This window comes from Poecile atricapillus, chromosome 36, assembly GCF_030490865.1.
Source record: "Poecile atricapillus isolate bPoeAtr1 chromosome 36, bPoeAtr1.hap1, whole genome shotgun sequence".
NCBI lineage: Eukaryota > Metazoa > Chordata > Aves > Passeriformes > Paridae > Poecile > Poecile atricapillus.
The window spans coordinates 326,407-345,743 of record NC_081284.1 but is presented as its reverse complement, the minus strand read 5'-3'; the positions used below and the strand labels follow the sequence as shown (position 1 = coordinate 345,743).

At 49.5% G+C, this 19,337-nt stretch overlaps 1 protein-coding gene across 1 annotated transcript; it reads left to right on the top strand.

The window, feature by feature from the left end:
• The first annotated feature begins 1,879 nt into the window (after positions 1–1,879).
• On the top strand, positions 1,880–16,707 carry LOC131590967 (serine/threonine-protein kinase pim-1-like). Its single transcript, XM_058861385.1, has 6 exons — positions 1,880–2,018; positions 2,319–2,425; positions 2,554–2,604; positions 2,809–3,175; positions 3,712–3,888; positions 16,508–16,707. Exons 1-6 carry the CDS (start codon positions 1,880–1,882, stop codon positions 16,705–16,707), a joined length of 1,041 nt encoding a protein of 346 aa, XP_058717368.1.
• The last annotated feature ends 2,630 nt before the right edge of the window (positions 16,708–19,337 follow it).

Sequence of the window (19,337 nt, the reverse complement as noted above, 5' to 3'; positions counted from 1 at the left end):
TTGTCACTTCATTGCTTCTTCTCCTGAGCAACAGCAGAAAGTGGAGATGCCCAGACGTATTTCCAGCTGCTGCTGATCCCAGCTGGAGCCCAGCCTGCTGCCCAGTCCCAGTGGGAACCTGAGCCCAGCCCGGGCAGCTCCCGCAGTGTCGGGAGCTCAGCGCACGCGGGGCAGGCCCAGAGCCCCGGGCACGGCCGCCCATTGCGGGGCAGCGGCACAGACGGAATGTCCTGCGGCCCAAACCTCCTGCTCCTCACACACAGCTCCCATCGTCCTCCCCCTCCTCCTCTCCTGGCATGGCACAAATTCCAGCTCCGAGGAGGCTTCCCAAGAGAGGCCTCAGGCTCCTGTTTCAGCCTGAGTGTCTCTGCAGAGGAACAGGGCAGCTTTCAGGCACTTCCACAAGCTCCAGGTTCTCATTTCCTGGGGAATCTGCCATGCAAACAGGCTTGCTAAAAAGGACAAAAGCAAAGGGAATGAATTGGGAATTATTAGGAAAAAATAACCTTTTTTACACACAAACTTCACCAAGTCATTCCCTGCATTTGTCCTTTTGTCCTTCTTTCATTTACTGAGAGGTCCAGCTTATCATGATCTGGTGCTTATCATCCACTGATTGTGCTCTTGATTTCTCCCAGTGTAAGAGACATAGAATCATCTCAACTGAACACACAAACAAACTCTCTCTGTCAGCCTATTTTCATGTTCCAGATCACTTTCAAGATGTCCATTGGGCTATTGGAATGATGAGGTCTCCACTGCTGGCTGCAGGCTCTGGAGATTCTTTCTCCACATTCAACCAGGCTTGTATTCCCTAACAATTCCTGGCAGCTCATCATGTTTTCTTTGGGTAGAAGAGTAACAATGAAAACCGTACCAATGGCACAACTCCCCAGTCCACAAAGAAAAGCCAGAACAAGTTGTCAAGTTCTTCAAATATTTGTCCTGCTTTGCTGCAAGAGTTGTGCTGCACACACAGTGTGGAAAGCCAAGAGAAGCTGCAGCTGGGGGCACATCTTGTGACAGGAGCTGCACCTCGTTCTCCAGGACAGGTTTTTGGAAAGAACAGACAGGACTGTGGAGAAGATTCTGGGAAAATTGAAACAGCTTTTTAAAGAAATGAAAATAAAACCAAAAGAAATGACCAGTATGTTTTTCTCAATTTTTCCCTATTTATTTTTATGTTTCCCTTTTCCATCGTGCACTGTTTCTCCATCCCATTCATTCCAAATGGATCTCACCTCTAAGATCTGAGACTTGACAAGTTTTAGACACTGTAAAATACCATGAGCTACACCCAGTTTGCCTTCCCTTGTTCTTCTTGGAAAGCAATGCTGGAGACACAAGTGCAGTGCTTGGGTCAGGTACAAATTCTGCATTCAGGGAATGTGCTCAGACAGTGTTTGACGCTCAGCAGGGACAAGGCACAGCAGCAGCCAAGGGCATTGCTGTGCCCCTGTGCAGGAATCAAGACTCTGGCTCTTGGCTCAACACGGCAAAGTTCCCGTGTTTGGCCAGGTTCAGGGGCTGCCCGGGGAGCGCGGGGCTCGGGGCAGGGCCGAGCGGGCAACGGACAAACGGCCCCGGGGACAAACGGCCCCGGTGCTTCAGTTGCAGCAGCGGCAGCAGCAGCAGCAGCAGCAGCAGCAGCAGCAGCAGCAGCAGCAGCAGCAGCAGCGGCAGCGGCAGCAGCAGCGGCAGCAGCAGCAGCGCAAAGAGAAAGCAGCGAAAGAAACTACTTTATCTCTCCTCTGTATCTTCTCCTCTCCCCATCCCTCTGTTCCACCCTCTCTCCCGCGGTCCCTCACCCACTCCCGATCTCCCTTTCTCTGTGTCCCCCTCCTCTCCCAGTTTCCCTCTCCCCTTGCCCGCCCGGGACATGCCCCCGGCCCGCTCCTGGCCACGGCCCCGGCGCCGGCCCCGGCCCCGGGCGTCCTGTCCTGCTCTCGCCACCGCCCGGCTCCAGCCGAGCTGGCGCTGGCGCTTCTGGGCGGGCCTCAGTGCCTGGGGCTGGGGCGGTATCACCGCCCTTTGGCTCCGCCTGCTCCGAGCCCTGCCCCGGCCCTGGCCCCGGCCCTTGCCCCGGCTCCTCCCGGGGCCCGCGGAGGACACAGGCGGTGCAGCCGTTGCCGCCGCCTCCGCTGCGGCTTCCCCGGCCCGAGCTCCGCCGCTCGGCAGCGCGGCCGCTGGCCCCGAGCCGCCGCTGTCGCGTTGCAAGGAGCAGACGCCTGCGGATGCTCGGCCCGGGGAGGTCGGGGAGCGCTCGGGGGCCGTTCCTGGCCCCGGGCCGAGCGCTGACCGCCGCGTCTCTTCCCCAGGGAAGGCGCAGGAGGCCCTGCAGCAGCGCTACAGGATCGGCTCGCTGCTGGGGCGCGGCGGATTCGGCAGGGTTTTCTCGGCCACTCGGCTCTCGGATGGCGCCCCGGTGAGCAGAGGAGCCAGCGGCGGGCGGAGGAGGAGGAGGGGGCGGAGAAGGCGAAGGGGGCGGAGGAGTAGGATGGGGCTGGACACGGTAGGCGGCGAGCTGAATCCGCTGCTCCCTTTGGCTTGCAGGTGGCCATCAAAAAGGTGCCACGGAACCGCATCCGGGACTGGGGCGAGCTGGTGAGTGAGCGGGGCCAGCGGCAGAAGCCGGGGCGTGCCGGGCGGGGATGAGCCGGGGCCCGGCAGGGTGGGAGCCGCCGGGAGCCCTGCGGGGAGAGCGGGCGTGGGGGGAGCGGGGCGTGCAGAGCATCCCGGGCTGGCTGAGGGCTCCCCGAGCCCTGGCACGGGCTCAGCCCCACTGACGGCACCGTGCTCCTCCCGCAGCCCGACGGCACCAGCGCACCACTGGAGATTGTGCTGCTGGACAAGGTGTCCACAGGCTTCTCCAGTGTGGTGCAACTGCTGGAATGGTTTGAGCTCCCCAAGCACATCGTAATGGTGCTGGAGCGCCCAGAGCGATGTGAGGACCTGCGGCGCTACATTCGGGCACGGAGGTTCCTCCCTGAGGAAGAGGCGCGGGAGCTTTTCCGGCAGGTTCTGGAGGCCGTGCGGCACTGCACCAGCTGCGGGGTCCTTCACAGAGACATCAAACCAGAGAACATCCTGGTTGATCTGGACACTGGTGAGGCAAAATTGATTGACTTTGGCTGTGGCACCTACCTGCAGGACACAGCTTACACACAATTTGCAGGTGAGCCCATCTAGAGGTAGGCTCCCGGTCCCAGCATCTCCTGGCCCAACATCTCATGGCCCACCCAGGGTGTGGCAGCAGGGATTCTCCCAGGACTGGGGCTGGGGCTGGGGCAGCCTGACAAAATCCCCTGTGGGTGGGGGTAGCAGAGAGGGGGAGCCAGGACCTGTGCACCAGCTGGTTTGGTGTGCAGGTGAGAATGGGCTTGGACTGCTCTTCTTCCCTGCTTTGCCTTGGTTCATAATATTTTTTGGGCAATGCCAGTAGGGAGGATGTGGGTATGGTTTTTCCCCAGCACTGTGAGTGGGTTTTTCCTTTGTGTGTCATGGTCAGGCCTTGCCAGGGTTTCTGCTGCCGTCTTCCAGCACCAGTGCCTTCTTTTCCAACCCTTGGTTTGTACACAAGTCCCAGGTGCTGGCGAGAGGGCAGCGGGTCACCCCGTGTGCCACTGGGGTAGCCCCACATGCCCAGGGATGCTGGGGTCAGGCTCTGGGAGCAGCAGCATCCCCCTGATGAGCTCCATCCATATTCCACAGGAACACGATCATACAGACCCCCGGAATGGACCAACTTCGGATGGTACCATGGCGAGGCAGCAACCGTCTGGACCCTGGGCATCCTGCTGCATGAGATGGTCTGCGGGAAGCACCCTTTCAGGAGGGGCTGGAACATCAGCTGGGGCCATCTCCTGCTGCCACAACAGCTCTCCCAAGGTGGATCCTCATCTCTGGGCACGGGGGGAACACCAGTGTTGGGAGACAGCAGCGGGCTGGTGAGCATCCCGCTCTGGCAGCTGCTGAGGAGGTGGCACATGTCCTGCTCTCCTGCTCTCCTCCAAAACAAAGAATTGATGGGAAAGTTTAGGCCCAGCTTTGGGCACATCCAGCATGGCCTGGGCAGGGGTATAGTGGGGCAAAGCAGACAGGAGCCTTCTCCAACTGACCAGTGATTTGTGGTTTCTCTCCCCAGATTGCCAAGATCTGATCAGGCGGTGTTTATCCCTGCACTACTTGGACAGGCCCTCATTAGAAGACCTGTTCTGTGATCCCTGGATGCAGGATATTCATCAGCCCTAGAAGAAGGGAGAGAGCCACAGGCACAGTGATGCAGGGACCTGGTAAGTTACAGCTCCACACATACCCTGGCAATCAGAAGCAAAGAAACCCAGACTTCTTTGTCCTGCCAGTGTCACTGCACAGGGCTCATCGAGTGGGAACACGCAGCCCTTGTGCTGGAGCTGAGCTGCTCTGCCCAGCACTGCTGGCCGCCATCTGAGCTGGTTTTGCTTGTCCTGGTTCAGTGGCAGCCGGGCCCTGGGCAGAACCCTGACAGCCTGGTGTCACCCCAGGGAAGAAGGAGCCCCTGGAGAAGCTGCACCAGGTGGGGCTGCTGCTGCTGCTGGGGACATGGAGGACAACAGCAAGGATGACAACCACTTCCTCCACTTGGCCAGCGGCAGCTGGCGATGATGGACTTTGATTCTGGCACCTTCTTCAAAGCCAGGCTCCACAGAGAATTTTCAGGTAAGTCCAGACCCAGGGGGATGCTCCCAGATTTGTGCATTGGCCGGGAACCAAAGGTTTCCCCTTTGCTGGGGTGGATGCAACTGATTCTTCAGTGACTGCCCAGCTGGTTTTTGGCAGGGCTGGGGGTGTGGGCTGGGGTGGTTACGAAATGGGAGTGGGCTCCTGGTCCTGCCAACAGCCCCCAGCACCCATCGTGCCCCAGGCTGGGGCTGGGGCAGCCAGCCCAACACAAACCCCCATGGCAGGAGCACAGGTGGGACTCCAGAACCTGAGCACGGCTGCTTTGCTGTGCAGGCAGGGAAGGGCTTGGGCTGCTCCACTCCCCTGCTTTGCATTGGGATCACCGTGATTTTGGGGGACAGTGCAGGGGGGAAGGGAGAAAGCATGGGCTTGCCTCACCCGTGGGTGGGTTTTTCCCTAGAATGTAGGGGTTGGGCCTTCCTCAAACTCCTGACAGACATAAGATTTCTTACCATTTTCTTCTTTCCCCTTTTGTCTGTAACCTATTTTCATTAATTTGTTGTTTGTTTTTCTAAAGGAAGCGTTCTTGGTCGGGTCTAGTCTGGATCAGGAAGTGCTTGGGACCAGCTGTGGTGTGGATGAGCTGTGCCCTTGGAGAAGGCTGAGGACATCGTTTGGGACCAGCTTTTCTTCTGGCAGCAGATGGCATGAGGTGGGTCCTCATCTCCTTGGCATGGGTGGGACAAGAGCTTTTGGGAGATGGCAGCGGGCACAGGAGCATCCCGCTCTGGGCAGCTGCTGAGGGGCTGGATCTGCCGTGGCTGGCTGCAGGCTGGGCACATGTCCTGCCCTCCTGCTCTGCTCCCAAAGGCAGCAGTGATGGGCAGCTTTGGGCCCAGCTCTGAGCACGGCCAGCATGGCCTGGGCACCGTGGGTGGCTGGGACAAGGGGACAGGAGCCTTGAGCTGACGGGCGGTTTCTGGTTTCTCTCCTTGCAGCCGGGCTCTGCGGATGCTGAGGCTGCTCTGGGCTCTGCCAGGGCTCTGCTGGGCTCAGCACCGGGCCGGGATCAGCCAAAGAAGAAATGGTGTGACCTGCAGCAGAGACTTGAGCATTTTGGCAATGCAGCTCAAGTCTGCAGAGTGTCCACCTCCAAGGGAAAACATGACACCCCCCAAAATTAAACTTGTTCCATAACTTCTGAAATGAAATCAATCTGGGATGACCCCAAATGTCATTTTTCGGCTTTCTCAAGGTGTAGCTCTGCCCTTCTCTGAACAGTTCTTTCCCCCATTTGCCTTTTACTTCACAACTGTTCCCTCCTTTCCCCTAGTGAGTTCCCAGCCCATCACAGTCTCCATCACACTGCAGCCTTCCTTGATGCCCCTCTCCACGAGGAAGGCCAAGCCCCAGGCTCAGGGACTCATCCTGTCACTGGCTGAAGAGCAGCAATGTCTGCCTGTGCCAGGGGCTCTTGGATGTCTTTGTATCCATGGACAGAAGGTCTGTCCTTGCAAAGGTTTCCATAATACCTTTGTACCCATGAGTATGGAATGAACACAGAGGGTGAAAGTGTCAGTCACGTTGTTTGCACACTCTTTCCTTTCCATACAAGACACATCCATGCACACCCCCACGTATAGATATATTAAAAGGATGGGGATGGATAGAGATTTCCCACAGAGCTCTAAATTTGGCATGACTCACCTTGTAAGCCATGGCCAGGGGATTTTTTCCCAGCTCTGTGTGAGTAGGTGTCCATGAACTGAAGGGAACAGCATTTAGAAGCAGTTTCAGGATTTCTAGGCAGGAAAGGGAGCTGACAACCATCCACATAACTCATCATATTTGCCGGGATGGGCTGCTGGCTCTTTAGGAATATGGCACAATGGAGACACGAGACTTAGGATAATCCCAGCTCTCTGTGGATCTGTGCAAAGATGGAGCAGCAGAAACACCTTGTGTCTTCTTTGGGGACACAAGGTCCAAGGAGCTGGGGTGGTGGCAGGGCGTGACCTGGGCTGGTGGCAGGTGAAGTCCCATTTCATGACATCCCAAAGTGGCACAGGACAAAGCTCCAAGCAGCCACAGCCCCACTGAGGGAGTCCTTGGAGTGCTGCACATCCAATAAGAAAAGCTGCATTCACTCAGTCCATTGGGATTTATCACTTCCATTTGCAACGCTTTAGGTCCAAGTTTCAAACTGCAAAATTTCTACACTCAAGATACAGTCATGAAGAACATGTATTTCAATTTCCTATTCCTTTAACTGCAGTCTAAAATATCTTAAGATTGGAAAACATCCATAAAATCTGTAAAGGAAGGCAGCTAATGGATCCTTTCCACTAGCACATGTACAAACTAAGTAACTAAAATCAAAGCCGAGTTCTCTTTTTCAAAGGATCAGTTACCTCTTTCTTACTCCAGAGTTATAGAAGATTTTTCACTACAAATTTGGGAGTAATTTTTATCTTTCATATTTTTTCATGTTTGTTTGTTTATTTGTTTGTTTTTCTACAGAAAACATGTCCTGGAAAAGGCATGTCCTTTGCTCTGGGTTCCTGTGTGGAGCAGTTCCCTTCCCGCTGGCTGAGCTGCTCAGGCAGAGCCCGGCAGCTCCCCGCCCTGCAGGGCTGAGGCTTTTCCCTGTTGCTGGGCACAGACTGATGGAGCAGCAGTGCTGAACACGGGCACACACAGAGGGACCAGAGCAGCTGCCTTTGTCCACCTGAAGCTCCAAGGCCAAAGTCTGAGCAGGCACGGCTGGAAGAGACTCGCAGGCTCCCTGTTGGCTCTGCTGCCCCACTTGTGCCTTGCCCAGCTCTGTGTGAGGCAGAGGGAGAACAAGGGGCAGCTCCCTCCCAGCCCCAGCCCAGGTGTTAGCATTCAGGAACACACATAACCATGAATGGTTATATGAAGGTGCTTTATTTAAAGAGCTCTGGGTGTCAGGGGTACACATACCCAAATCTGACCCCATTTGAGTTTTCGAGTTGAACATATTTTATACTCTATCATTATGCAACTTGCATATTAATTATTAAACTAACATTGTTCTATTGTATGCATTGTTTTTATCCAAGCATGACTTTCTCGTGATCCCCCCTTAGCCCCCTAACATGGTTCCCCATGTTCTCTAAACAATAATTATATCTAATCACATCTAACAATTGTATCATTTATCATATACTGACTACACAGGTGCAGCTTGACCTGGTCTTTAGCAAGCACAAGGCCTAACGTTTCCCAGGGCCTGCTTTTCCCAGGGCTTTCCAAACCTAAGTCCCCGAATTTTCTAAGATTTTAGAACCTTTTACTATCATTCTCCCCTTTGAAAGCATTTTCACTTCACTATAAGTGTAAATGTTTTAACTCAATACAGTCCTTTGTTTCTAAGTTGATACCTGGTATTCTTCGAATCCTTGATTGATGTAAATGCTGTCCTGGATGTTGTCAGGAACTGGAGAACCAGAAGATGGTGGGTGTGGATCTCGTGTCAGTGCCTTTATTATTTTCTGGTTCCAGGACGTTTTCTTCTGTATTTCTCCTTTTAAAATGCTGTAAACTAACCAAATTGCTAAGAATACAATTAGTAAGATTATCACACTCTCTATGACAGATTTAATCCATAAACTCACATTCCACCCTAACCCTTTGAAGATTTTGCCTAACCAATTTATAGTCAAATCCTTTTGCTCTTCCTGTGCTCCATGCTCTATTTGTTGCAACTAATTGATGTCATATTCTACATCTGCATTCACATTTGGGATGTGGATGCAGCAATGATCAATCCGTCCCCTTAAAAAAAACTCACACACTCCATGCTCTTTCAGGAGTAAGAAGTTGTAATTGTACATTTAGTTCTTTAAATCTTTCCCGGGTGACTCTTGCTAGTCTATCTACCTGACCTGTTTCTCTATTCTGATAGTTTGCTATCTTCTCTAGGGCCCACCCAAATCTCACTCTACTAGAAGGTTCTTGCTAAGTGTTATCTTGATTCTATTCCTATCAATCTTTCCTAGCTGTGCCTGTGTCTAGCCACTGGGTTGATTTTGCCATTGTTAGCATCTGTACCGAGATTAATTTTTGCTTTAGCAATTTACCAATGCCTCTGCACCCCAATGACATTTGTTCTGTTTAATTTGTAAAACTTCTCTCATTATCAAGGGGGTTAATACTATTTGTCTTTGTGCATTACATACCACTCTTCTGAATCCTTTTGTGCATTTAGCAAATGTCCCAGTTTCTCATCTTCTATTGAATATTTCAGTTTTGGAGGCAAATTAAATTGTGATACATTAGTCTTTAAAGGTATCAATGCCATTGTCATTTGCACTTCTCGAGCAATCTGTCGGGCTGTCCAGTCTGCTTTTTGATTTCCCTTTACTCAGTTCTAGTGTTCTGGTTAAGGCAACCAGTTCTGCCCTCTGGGCAGATGGATTTGGTGATAATGCTTTTGCCTCCACTACTGTACTGACTGTTGTTACCGCATATCCAGCGTATCTGGTCCCATTCTCTGCGAAGCTGCTTCCATCTGTGAATAGCTCCAACTCTGGTTGCTCTAGTGGGATGTCTTTCAGGTCTTCTCTTGCTGAACAGGTGTATTCTATTACTTCTTCACAGTCATGCTCTAATGGGCCTTCTTCAGTTGTGGTACCTAGGAACAAAGCTGGATTCAAGAGGTTAGTTGTCTTTAGTGTGACATCATCCTGCCCAGTCAGGATTACCTGGAATTTTATCATCTTGCTTGGAGATAGCCAATGGCCCCCCTTTTGTTCTAAAACAGTGGTTACCATATGTGGTACGTAGACATCTATGTGTCTACCCATCGTGAGTTTCCTGGCTTCTTGTATCAGCATCACGGTGGCTGCAGCTGCCCACAGGCATGAGGGCCATCCGGCACTCACGTTGTCAAGTTGTTTGGAAAAGCAGCCTACCGGCCTTTCCCAGCTTCCCAAACCTTGGGTCAGCACTCCCAGTGCTAGGTGTAGTCTTTCATGCATAAACAGGTGAACATCCTTGGATGAATCAGGCAGTCTTAACGCCGGAGCAGTTGTCAATCCTCCTTTAGTTTGAGGAGGTCTCCTTCTGTGGTTTGCTCCAGGTAAACAGCTGTGTCTTCTGGGCTTCATACATAGTCCATAGTCCATGATCTACGGCACCGCTCTGTCATCCCAAGGAAAACTTGTATCTCATGTAGGTTCTGGGGTTCTGGAATGGCACAAATAGCTTGAATACGATTAGTACCCAGCTTACGTTGCCCTTGTGAGATTTCACACCCCAGGTAAATCACAGTCTCTTGGGCAATTTGTACCTTTTCTTTAGACACCTTATATCCTCCCATTCCCAGTTGATTTAAAATTTCAATTGTTACCTTTATGCAGGTTGTTTTCTCTTCTGTAGCTGTCAGTATATCATCAACATACTGTAACAGCAGGTATTGTTCTCTTGGTACTTGTCCATTCTCGGTCCAAATCTCCAGCTCCTTAGCCAGCTGACTTCCAAATAGGGTTGGACTGTTCTTGTATCTTTGTAGGAGTCGTGTTCAGGTGAGCTGAGTTTTCCTTCCATTTTCTGGATTTTCCCATTTAAAGGCAAACAGTTTCCTACTTTCTTTGTCAAGGGGTATGCAGAAAAAAGGCATCTTTTAAATCAGTTACAGTAAACCATTTCTATTTCTCTTTTACGGATGTTAACAATGTGCAAGGATTAGCTACCACTGGGTAAATATCTTTAGTTATTCTATTATTGCTCTCAAATCCTGTACTAGTCTGTATTGGTCAGCACAGAAATTTGGGCTCTACTGTTAACTACAGAAGCAATAGGTGCACGTTTAGGACTTACTATTGCTGTAATCAGTATGTCTCCAGTTTTGTTATTTCTAGTGAGCATAAAACTAACTTCCCCCTCTCTGCTCACCCATGAGAGGCAGAGTTACCAGTTTCCCTGATTCTGAAGGTGTTTGGGCTCTACTCCCAGAAGCTGAGAAGGAGACTGCTTTGGCTCCCAGCCCAGAGCCTGTGGAGGTGTGCTGGGTTATACAGTGGGGTATTCGATACAATGAACTTGGGACAATGCCAATTAGAGACTACTTTACTCAACTTTTAAGTGATAAGCCATCCATTATGTTTTTGGAGACCCCTTTCTTTATCTCTAGTGACCACCAATACTGGCGATTAGAGATTTGTTTTCTCTTTTTTTTGGGCTTTCATAAAGAGAACCAATGTATCTAACACCCTTTGCTTTCTCTGATTTTTCCTTCTGGGATTTTTTACAGGTCCATAATTTCAGTTTTCAGAGTTAATAACATTGGTGATTCATAACCAACAATTAATTTTCTTTTGTGTATCATTTGTAAGCAGGCAGCTTTCTGAATATTTTTCAGTAGTTGGTTGGGGGTACAAACTATAGCAATAAAGTCCCCCCTTTCCAAGGGGTTAAGCCCCTCTGCCCAATAAGCTGCGTGCTGAGTTAGGGACCATGGGTTATGTATGTCTCTTGTTGTTAAAAATACTTCATGTCCCCAGTACCCACTGGATTCCCGTTCTCCCAATCGAATTGGATCACGTCCAGTGAGAGACACTCGGAATACGTATTCTGTCTCTGACTCGTGAGGGAGACGCCCGTACTCCTTTTTTTCTTTTTTCTTTTTTTTCTATTTTCTTCCTCTTTTTTCTTTCTTTTTTCTTTTTTTTTTTTCCTTTTTCTATTTTTAGTGGTTATGTGCAGATCAAGATCCTTATCAGTGATATTCTGTTTTAATTAAAAGTTTCAAACTAGGATAGCAGTGTTCCCCACAATTTTATCCAAGTTAGCTCTTTTTGAGGGGAAATTTGATTAATGAGAGGGGTTTTCCTCTCTTGCTTCTTTTAGCAAGTCAGCATTTTTTGAATTTTATTATGGAGGGCTGCTCGCAACAGATTGATCTTACTTCTTTCTTCATCCAATTGTCTTTGCAAAATTTTAACTAGGTTTTGGAGGTAGTTTTTTTCTTCACTTCTTTGCTTACAGCGAGTTTCTATAGCTGCTGTAAGACAAGCTCCCAAAACTGAGCAGAGTATAGTTTTATTTTTGCCCAGTTTAAATTTTGTTTCATGTTGTAATGAACATACTCTATCAATTACATTTTCCAAATTAAACCAATTATTGAGCACCAACTTTTCCCTCCTGGAGAAGGTCTGGCATTGTGTTTTGCTAACAGAGCATAACATGCATAAAATGCAGTATTAACTTTTGCACTGCTGTTTTCAGTCATTTTTTACAAAGGAAAAGCCACTAAAGGGAGGTATAAACTTAAATTATACGCACACACACACACACACACACACACACACAACTTTTTGCTTCCCTGTATGGGTAAAAAGACCAAATCTGCTTGGGAGGCACTCCTTCAGTTTAAAATTCTGATTGTCTCTTTGCTACAGCAAGCAGTCAAAATTCATACACACAACAACAACAACAAAAACAGTCCCGCCCTTTTGCACTAAGAGATCTTTTGTGAAATTCTGCAGACAGAGCCCTCAAGTGAGTGTGGGGTGCTTTTCACCTCGGCGTGTGCAGTTTGTGGGAAATTCGAGTCGCCCCCCTTGCTTTCTAGACACCGCTCACTCTTTTGGGAGTGTCGGGCTGGGTGCGGCTGGAGCAAAACGTCTTTCCCCTAATACAGACTGCACAACAAACCTGCAGCCCCTTCTGTCTGTCACAAATCCTGTCTGTGATTCCAATTTAGATGTCATGATTCACTAACGCGAGTGGGACTCATGAGAGGTTTGTTTGATCTCAGAGTGCAAAAAGGACACAAAGGGATTTCAGTTTAAATCATAACAACAATAATATACCTTTATTTTAGTGCCAACAACAAGGGTTATGCGATAGAGGAGAGAGAGAGAGAGAGATAAGGAAAACAAAGTAAAGAAAGACAAAAGAGGATATAGCTACCAACAGATGAGACGGGGTCGCTGGGGTCTTTTTCTGTGGGAGATCTCACCGAAATTAACTTAACCTTATGTAATTCTTTCCCAAAGTTACCTTGTTTCCAATGTGCTAATAAGCACCCCAAAGGAGAAGTACCCGGTATGGGAGCACTGCTGCCCAAAATCCCTTTAAGCTTCTCCATATTATAACTATAACTATAATATACCACAAATGCCGAACCTGCGACGCTTTCGCAGTCGTCTTACGGACGGCGCCTAGGCTTTACCAAGAGGAATTCCTTTAGCCCAACCACGCGCAGCTTTCGCCGCGTCTAACTGGCAGGCACCAAAACCAAATTAAAGCACCTTACCTTTTCTCCCGGGGACGTTGTGAGCAGCGGAGACGGTCGCGGCTGATGGGCTCCCCGAGAATCCCTCGGTGCCGGCTGGAGCGTGATCGGGTCGCGAGTTCGCTCAGCAGCACTCACAAGGTCCCATCTGGGTCACCAAAATGTCAGCGTTCAGGAACACAAATAACCACGAATGGTTATATGAAGGTGCTTTATTTAAAGAGCTCTGGGTGTCAGGGGTACACATACCCAAATCTGACCCCATTTGAGTTTTTGAGTTGGACATATTTTATACTCTATCGTTATGCAACTTGCATATTAATTATTAAACTAACATTGTTCTATTGTATGCATTGTTTTTATCCAAGCATGACTTTCTCGTGATCCCCCCTTAGCCCCCCAACATGGTTCCCCATGTTCTCTAAACAATAATTATATCTAATCACATCTAACAATTGTATCATTTATCATATACTGACTACACAGGTGCAGCTTGACCTGGTCTTTAGCAAGCACAAGGCCTAACGTTTCCCAGGGCCTGCTTTTCCCAGGGCTTTCCAAACCTAAGTCTCTGAATTTTCTAAGATTTTAGAACCTTTTACTATCACTTATACCTCAAAAATTTAACAAAGGAATAAAACTTAACATCATTTAACTTAACATATAACTTAAAATAAACTTACAGGCCTGACTTAGTTAGATATTTAAGGTACTTAAACATCTTAGCATCATTTCTCCCAGCTTTGCTGTGGCATATGCACATGAAAAAGTACACAGACATAAGGAGCCAGTGCAAGGTACTTGTAAAAAATTCCTCTCCAAGCTACTGAAATACTCCCTTCAGATGCCTTGGCATCTTCTCACCGAGCAAAGGCTGAGGTCTCCAGGAGTGGGGGCATCAGCAGCCGAGGAGCCATTGTCCTTCAGGGATCCCCTGGGTGCAGCAAACAGGAGAGTTCCCGGCTGGCACAGGCCCCACTCACAGGGACTTTGCTGCTCGTAGCTCCTGTGGCCCAGCACAGCTCCAAGGGGCTCCTTTGGCACTCCTGTTTAGTGGGCCCCAAGGGATGGCCTTTAGTCACAACAAGGTTTCATCCTGGCCCTACTTTGGGTGGGCAGATTTCTGCCAAAGAGTGAAAACAAGGATTTTGTCCAATTAAGGGAAGAAAAATAGTTTCCAAGGCTGTTCATAAAGAAACCAGGAGGTGTGACACAGCAGCATTGCCTAGAAGCACAATGTTTCTGATAAGCTCAAGAGGAGCTCGGCCCAGGTGAAGTTCATCAAGGCAGAGGTCTAATGAGTATTTCTCAGATCATGGTGTAGCATGGAAAAGGCAGGGGGAAAATCCACCACCACAGGGAATCCCTGGGGATTTACCTGGTCCTGCCTGGGAAACTCCCCAGGAATGCATGGGACTCCCCTGGATCTCCCTGGGACTCTTTCCATGATCCCCAGTTAGAGTGTACACACACTCCTTGTCTTCCATTTCCAGTGCCCGCTTTCCCAGTGTCTCCCATACTGCTATTCCCCATCCCTGATGTCTCTTATTCCCAGTGTTCTCCACTCCCAGAGCTCCCCATTCCTGGTGGACCCTGTTACCAATGTTCCTCATTCCTGGTGGACCCTGTTACCAATGTTCCTCATTCCTGGTGTCCCCCTGCTTGTGCTGCTCCTTCATTCCCAGTGTCCCCCACTCCTGCCACTCCCGACCAAGATCCTGTGGAATTCCTGGCAGTGGGTCTTCTCTCCAAGATCTCCTCATCTGCAGGGCTATGAGCTCAAACTTTGTTCTCTGTGTCCTCAGGAGCTTTCACTCCAGCAGCCCCTGGGTATGGCATCACACTGGGGCCACCTCAGGGACACTCCTCATAGTCTTGGTCATGGTGGCCTCTAGGTCTTGATCACCTCATGGTCATGGTCATCTCAAGGTCATGTGTTGGTCTCATGGTCCTGGTCCCGTCATGGTCATAGTCAGGGTCATCTCATGACCATGGTTGTCTCATGGTCAGGATCATGTCATGGTTGTGCTTATCTCATGGTCACAGTCATCTCAAGGTCTCATGTCAGTCAGCTGATTGACACCTCTGTTGATTTCCACTGCTGAGGCACCCCACGGCTGGTCCCAGATGCAGATGAAGCAGATCCCAAGGGTTGGTGCCGTATTTCCAGCAGATGAACGTTGGCTGGAGTTGGTCTGCAAGGATCTCAACACGGTGTTGTGATCTCATTATTAAAATTTTTAGAGAATGCCTCTCCCTGAATTCAGGTCCAAACAAGACCATATGCCAAAGTTAGTAGTATGGATTGTATTTAACAGTAAATGAGAGAGATAAAGGAAGAGAAAGAAATAGAAAAAGAGGTGGGTGGAAAGACAGAGTGACAGAAAAAATATCACCACTCCATGGATCTGAACAGCATCCTGTTGGGCCTGTTACAAATGAGAGGAGAGAGCTTAGACAAGTCTCTGCCTTTGCCCAGGCTTCTGGCAGTAGGCAGCAGCTTTATTGAGGCAGCCAGCATTCCAAAACCACTCTTGCTCTCAAGTTCTTAATAATGAGCTATCAAGCAATTACAATTTGAGTTATTTATCGAGTAGACACAAGGGAAGAAATAGACATGAGACTTTGACAGGCTTACTTACTACACAGGATAAACTAAAGAAACTCTATTAGTAGGTTCATAAGACATTGCATGATAATAGAAGTACCTATGTTACAGCTAGCAAAGAAATAGTATAGATTAGGAGCCAGTGTTACTTATCAACAAATGATAGTGGGGTGCAGAGGTCTCCTTCTTCTCAATCCTCAGTTGGGAAGTAGAACTCAGTGTCGAGGAGAACTCTCCCCGCACTCAGAGAGTGTATAAGAGATTTCTGATTTTATGAAAATTGCAGTGCTCTTGTGCAAGGCCTTAAAAAATATTCTCTGAGCGTGGCTTTCCTGGGGTGGGGGGTTTTACAGCTGAGCCATTTTGTGTAACAGAGGATGGTGTTCACTGCCTCTGGCCAGAGGTTACATCACAGCCCCAAAATTCCCCACCTCCCCCTTGGCTGGGGGAAGTGTGTGCAAGCCTGGCCTCAGTAGATGAGCCTGAGGCTATGGCCACCCCCTCCCCAAACTTAACCAAAGCTGATTTTCATGAAAGCTGCTGGGTTTGGCTCTCTGGGGGATATTTTCTTCTCCCTCAGCCTTGTTTACTTCTCTAGACCTGAGAAAATTGACCAGCGTCACCTTTATCTATCTCAGGTTCCCTTAGATGGCTTAACTCACAGTCCAAAGTTTCCCTCAGGAGGCATCCTCAGGGAGGGGTGGGCTTCAGTGGTCGCAGCTTCTTTATAAAAAATTGCCATAAAGGGCAAAACTTCCTCACAACGATGTTTAAGCCGTTAACCATAACATTTCACCCTCTGACACACCAACACTGTGGAGTTATCTCTAGCCCTGTCCCTGATCCCAACAAGACAGGTGGGAACAGGTTGCCTGGAGAGGTTGTGGCTGCCCCATCCTTGGAGTGGCTCCGGGCCAGGTGGGACGGAGTTTGGAACAATCCCGGGCCGTGCCTGCACTTGGCCACTGCTGCAGTCGCCACGGTTCGGACAGCGCGGGAGAGCCCGGCCTGGGCGGCCCCCACCTCCCCCCTGCCCACGTTCCCCTCCCGGGAGCGCCGGGGGCGCGGGGGGACGCGGGTGGGATCCAGGTGGGATCCAGGTGGGGAGCGCTGGGATCTGGGGGTCTGCCTGGCAACTGCTGAGTCAGCGGCACAACGCGCCCTGATTGGCTGATGGCTGTCGGGGGGCGCCGTAGCCGCGGGTCCGGGGCGTCCTGGGTGGGATCGTGGAGTGATGGGTCTGGGGGCACGGCTGGTGGGCGTACTCAGACCCATCAAGACTCAGATAACAGAAAGATTTCGACCGCCTCCACAGCCCTCTCAGGATCATCCCCAAGCTCCCTCAAAGCCTCCCAGTCACCCCGTTCTGCCCCGCCCGTGTCACCAGGGCTGCAGAGGAACGGATGACACAGATTTGGGGGTGTCAGGACCCCTATAAACTACTTTAATGCTACTCCAAAGCCCCCCCCCCCCCCCCCAAAGCCCTGGGAACCAAATCCCCGGGCTGGACATGTGTGGGAGGTTCAGGGGGCACTGGCAGGGTGAAGTGGGGGGCCACCAGGCCATATCGGGATTGGGGACGGAGGGGCTCTGGTCTGGGCCAGAGCCGAGAGGGGCTGAGGTTGCAGCAGGAGCACAGGAGCCCTGTGGGGAGAGAAAAGGGGGTGACATTGGGATACAGGGCACCCATCCCTGGGGAAGGGGCACATCCAACAGGGTCGTGGCCCCTCTGGCAGCAGCGGGGGGACCCCAACCTGCTCAGGGCAGGGGTGATGGCCACAGCCATTACCTGCAGCCTAGTATCCAGAGTTTCTGATTGAAGCGTTCCTTAATGAAGTATGAGGTGAATTGAACATGTCTTTGGTTAAATACGAACCCCAAAAGCTCCCTGTTTGGGTAGAATCCTACCACCGTAAGCTGTTCTCCAAGACTCTGTACGGATGTGAACAGAGCTGACCTCTCACAGACAGCTGCACCAGCTCAAGGCCCCTGAGCCCAGCCTTGGGCTCAGCTCCAAGCCCAGCTCTGCCTCCTGAGATGGCACTCCCATTGCAGGATGCTACTGAACAATGTTGTGGCTGTTCCTTATCACCAAGGGGATCTTTGCTCCCTTACAGTCCTTCAGTCTGATAAGAAAGATGGGTGCGTTTATAAATGGGTGAGGGGCTTTAGGAGGAGTGGGTGTTAATGTCTTCAAAATGTGTCTTAATGTCTCTACAAACATCAAGCTGCACAAGTTTGTTAAAGACCCCAAGCAGTTTGACCCAGACAGTTTGAACTCCTGAACTTTAGGGTAATAGACAAAGTCCATTGCAGAAGGGACAGCCTGAACTTCTAGACATTGGGGGACAATGGTGACACCTGTTCAAGGGGGAATATGTGGGAGGCAGTTTAGGAAAGCTGTACCTTCCTGGTACCTCAGCTGATGGAGAAAGGAAGAGGGCAACATGCAATTGGGAGTTCAGGATTAAAAGAGGCTGTATCCTCCAAAACCTCAAGAGAGACCCCACAGGTGTCTCTTTTGCCCCAGTGGACTCTTTTCTCTTATCTCTAAAACTATCTACCTGGTGAGTTTTTTTCTTCTTTTTCTTTTGTCTATTCAGCATTAAGCAACTAGTTAACTATATACTTGTTGGGAAGGTAGAATTAGAAAGAAATTATAAATATGACTCTTTAGCCAGAGAGGCTAAGGAAGAAATACAAATGAAAGCACGATTTGAATAATTCAAAAAAAACGGCCTGGCAAACCAGAACACATTCTATCCCCCAATAAAACTAAGCTGGGACCCCTCTCCCCAGCCTTATAAGGAAAGGTCTGAAGGACCCTGAGATAACTAAAAATATGCAAAAGCAGCGATTTCTATAGGTCGCACAAAAATGTCACTGTATATTAGTATGCTTATGAAGATTGGTTAGTAAAGGGATAGAATATTCAAAGGTATAGGGTATATAAGTAATTGTAAAGAAGAGCTCGGCCTCTTTTTTTTCCTGGCTCTCTCACTTCTGTTCTGTTACTCTCTTTCTTAGCAATCTTAAGTCTTGAACTCATGTATTCATATTTTACCCCCCTTTGTATTGTTCTCGCCGAACAATATTTTGTATTTTGTACTGTTCTCTCTCTCCCCCATGCCCTGAAATAAACTACTAACATCTATATAGATGTTAGTATAGAGGTCTCTGCCGTGTTTCGGACCGTCCAGCACCCAGAAAGCGTCTCTTACAATACTAGCCACTACATCGTATAAAAAGTTATTTGTATCAGGTTATATAGGTATAAAAAGTTATGATTCAGGTTATATAGGTATAAAAAGCTATGATTTGGGTTATGTAGGTATCAGATTATATATATATATATATATATATATATATATATATATATGTTGCAGTCAGCAACCTCAGGATCTCGTCCAGAGAAGCAGCAGAATTCTGGGGACCAGCATGAAACACCAACCGAGACGGGCTCCCGTTCATGAAACCATTTATTCAGCATGGGTACAAACTCAGGTCCAGAACAGAGAGCTCGGAACAGAGGCACAGCAGGGGTTTTTGAGGGACAGAACTCTTAAGGGTTTCCACCTTTGAGGGTGGAGTTCAGGGTCAGGGACCAGTAGAAACACACCAAGGGAGAACCCCCCAGAAACACAAACCCAATCAGAACCCCTGGGCCGCCCTTCACAAGGGGTTTGAGGTGGGACAGTGTAACCCTTTGTCATCCCTGAGGCACACTGCCATATATATACATATATATATATTATATATATATATATATATATATATATATATATATATAAAGTCATTCTTTAG